The sequence below is a fragment of the Neopelma chrysocephalum genome, unplaced genomic scaffold (genome assembly GCF_003984885.1).
Source record: "Neopelma chrysocephalum unplaced genomic scaffold, ASM398488v2 Primary Assembly neopelma1_95150, whole genome shotgun sequence".
NCBI lineage: Eukaryota > Metazoa > Chordata > Aves > Passeriformes > Pipridae > Neopelma > Neopelma chrysocephalum.
In genome coordinates, this window is record NW_020923842.1 from 1 (window position 1) to 2545 (window position 2545).

At 60.4% G+C, this 2545-nt stretch overlaps 1 protein-coding gene across 1 annotated transcript; it reads right to left on the bottom strand.

Moving 5' to 3' along the window:
- Window positions 1-4: 4 nt before the first annotated feature.
- LOC113980762 (flocculation protein FLO11-like) lies at window positions 5-2149 on the bottom strand (the record flags this gene model as incomplete). Its single annotated transcript, XM_027707981.1, has 4 exons — window positions 1883-2149; window positions 800-1519; window positions 275-607; window positions 5-229 (listed from the first exon to the last, which is right to left on the bottom strand). Coding segments are annotated over exons 1-4 (1470 nt in total), but the record flags the coding sequence as incomplete, so codon positions are not given.
- Between the last annotated feature and the right edge of the window lie 396 nt (window positions 2150-2545).

Below are 2545 nucleotides of genomic sequence, written 5' to 3' on the forward strand. Positions count from 1 at the left end.
GGGGCTCCTCTTCCTCGCTGTATTCGTCCCAGTCGGACAGTTCCTGGTGGCTCCTGACTGGTCCAGGGGACGGCTCCTGCTCACTGCGCTCTTCCCCTTGGGACACTCGCTGGTAGGTTTTGTTTTTTTCTTGGGACAGCTCTTGCTCTTCCTCATCTTCCCACTGGAAAATCTCTTGGTCAACATAATATTTCCAGTCTTGGCCCTCCCCAACCACGGCCCCCTCCTCGGTGTCTTGCACTGATAGGAATGACCCTCTCTCTGCCCTCTTCTCCTGCTCACGGAGGGCCTGGGCTTCCAGGCTGGGAGCCGAGGGGCTGGGGGTGCAGCAGGGGCTCTGTGGGGCCAGGCTCCCTTCCCTTTCTGCTGTAAATGTTGATACTGTTTCAGTATCCCAGGTCTGTTCCAGGTCTTCCTCCCGGTCCTGGCCGGATCCCTTAAGCTTAGCCTTGCTCAGGAATTCACTGGTGCTGGACTGGTCTGTATCCAGCAGGGCCTGGCTGCCCTCTGAGGGGCTGAGTGGGGTAGGGACCAGGCTCCCTTCCCTTTCTGCTGTAAATGTTGTTACTGTTTCCGTATCCGTGGCTTGTTCCAGGTCTCCCTGTTCTTCCACCTCCTGGCCGGATCCCTGGATCACGAGCTCACCCTCGCTCAGTATCTCAGTGGTGATTTCCTGGTCTGTGCCCAGCAGGGCCTGGCTGCCCTCTGAGGGGCTCTGTGGGGCAGGGACTGGGCTCTGTGTCCCTGCAGCTGTTTCTTGTGTTTCTGCAGCTGTGGTTTCTTCCATGTCTTCCTGTTTCTCCAGCTGCTGGTCAGATCCCTGCATCACAAGCTCAGCCTCACTCAGGATCTCAGGGGTGATTTGCTGGTCAGTGTCCAGCAGGGCCTGGCTGCTCTCTGAGGGGCTCTGTGGGGCAGGGACCGGGCTCTCTGTCCCTGCTGATGGCACCAGCTCCCCAACGCTTGGAGAACCTTCTGCCTTTGTCTCCTCAGCAGCCAGAGGCTCCTGGGGCTCCTCCTCCTCGGCAGCTCCAGCTGGGGCAGGAGCTGCTGGCTCGGCCTCCGTGGGACTCAGCGGGGCAGGAGCTGGACTGGGCAGGTCCCGGGCTGCCTCTGCTGCCAACGCTGTGCTCATGCTGCTGGGAGAGCTGGGCCCCTCCTGGGGAACAGCCAGGGCGTCCTCCTGGTTGCCTGGGCCCAAGGCCTTGTCAGAGATACTAGAGGTGATGTCCTCTTCCCACTGGGACAGCTGTGGGTCTCTGACCTCTTCCCCTTGGGACAGGTCCTGGTCAATGGATGATTTCCACTCTTTCTCCTCCCCTGCCAAGGTTCCCTCCTCAGTCTCTTGCACTGACAGGACTGACCTCTCCTCTGTGTCCTGCGGCTCACTGGCGACCAGGACTTCCAGGCTGGAAGCCACGGGGCTGGGAGGGGAGCAGGGGCTGAGTGGGGCAGAGACCGGGCTCTCTGTACTCTCTGCTGTAACTGTTAACAATTCTGCAGCTGTGCTTTCTTCCAGGTCTCCCTGTTCCTCCAGCTCCTGGCTGGATCCCTGGATCTCAAGCTCAGCCTCCTTCAGGATCTCAGTAGTGATGCCGTCGGCCATGTCCAGCAGGACCTGGCTGCCCTCTGAGGGGCTCTGTGGGGCAGGGACTGGGCTCTGTGTCCCTGCTGCTGTTTCTTGCATTTCTTCAGCTGTGGTTTCTTCCATGTCTCCCTGTTTCTCCAGCTGCTGCTCAGATCCCTGCATCACAAGCTCAGCCTCGCTCAGTATCTCAGGAGTGATTTGCTGGTCTGTACCCAGCACGACCTGGCTGCCCTCTGAGGGGCTCTGTGTCCCTGCTGCTCTTTCTTGCATTTCTGCAGCTGTGCTTTCTTCCATGTCTCCCTGTTCCTCCAGCTCCTGGCTGGATCCCTGGATCTCAAGCTCAGCCTTCTTCAGGATCTCAGTACTGATGCCATCGGCCATGTCCAGCAGGGCCTGGCTGCCCTGTGAGGGGCTCCGTGAGGGAGGGACCAGGCTCTGTGTCCCTGCTGCTCTTTCTTGCATTTCTGCACCCATGCTTGGTTCCATGTCTCCCTGTTTCTCCAGCTCCTGGCTGGATCCCTGGATCTCAAGCTCAACCTTTATCAGGATCTCAGTGGTGATTTGCTGGCCCAGCAGGGCCTGGCTGCCCTCTGAGGGGCTCTGTGGGGCAGGGACCAGGCTCTCTGTCCCTGCTGATGGCACCAGCTCCCCAACGCCTGGAGAACCTTCTGCCTTTGTCTGCTCAGGAGCCAGAGGCTCCTGGGGCTCCTCCTGCTCAGCAGTTCCAGCTGGGGCAGGAGCTGCTGGCTCGGCCTCCGTGGGACTCAGCGGGGCAGGAGCTGGACTGGGCAGCTCACGGGCTGCCTCTGCTGCCAACGCTGTGCCCACACTGGTGGGAGAGCTGGGCCCTTCCTGGGGAACAGCCTGGGCATCCCCAGTGCTCACGGGTTTCTCCCAACTGCTGTAACCAACATCAGCTCCCCCCTGAGACAGCCTTGTGTCACTCACACCTTCCCT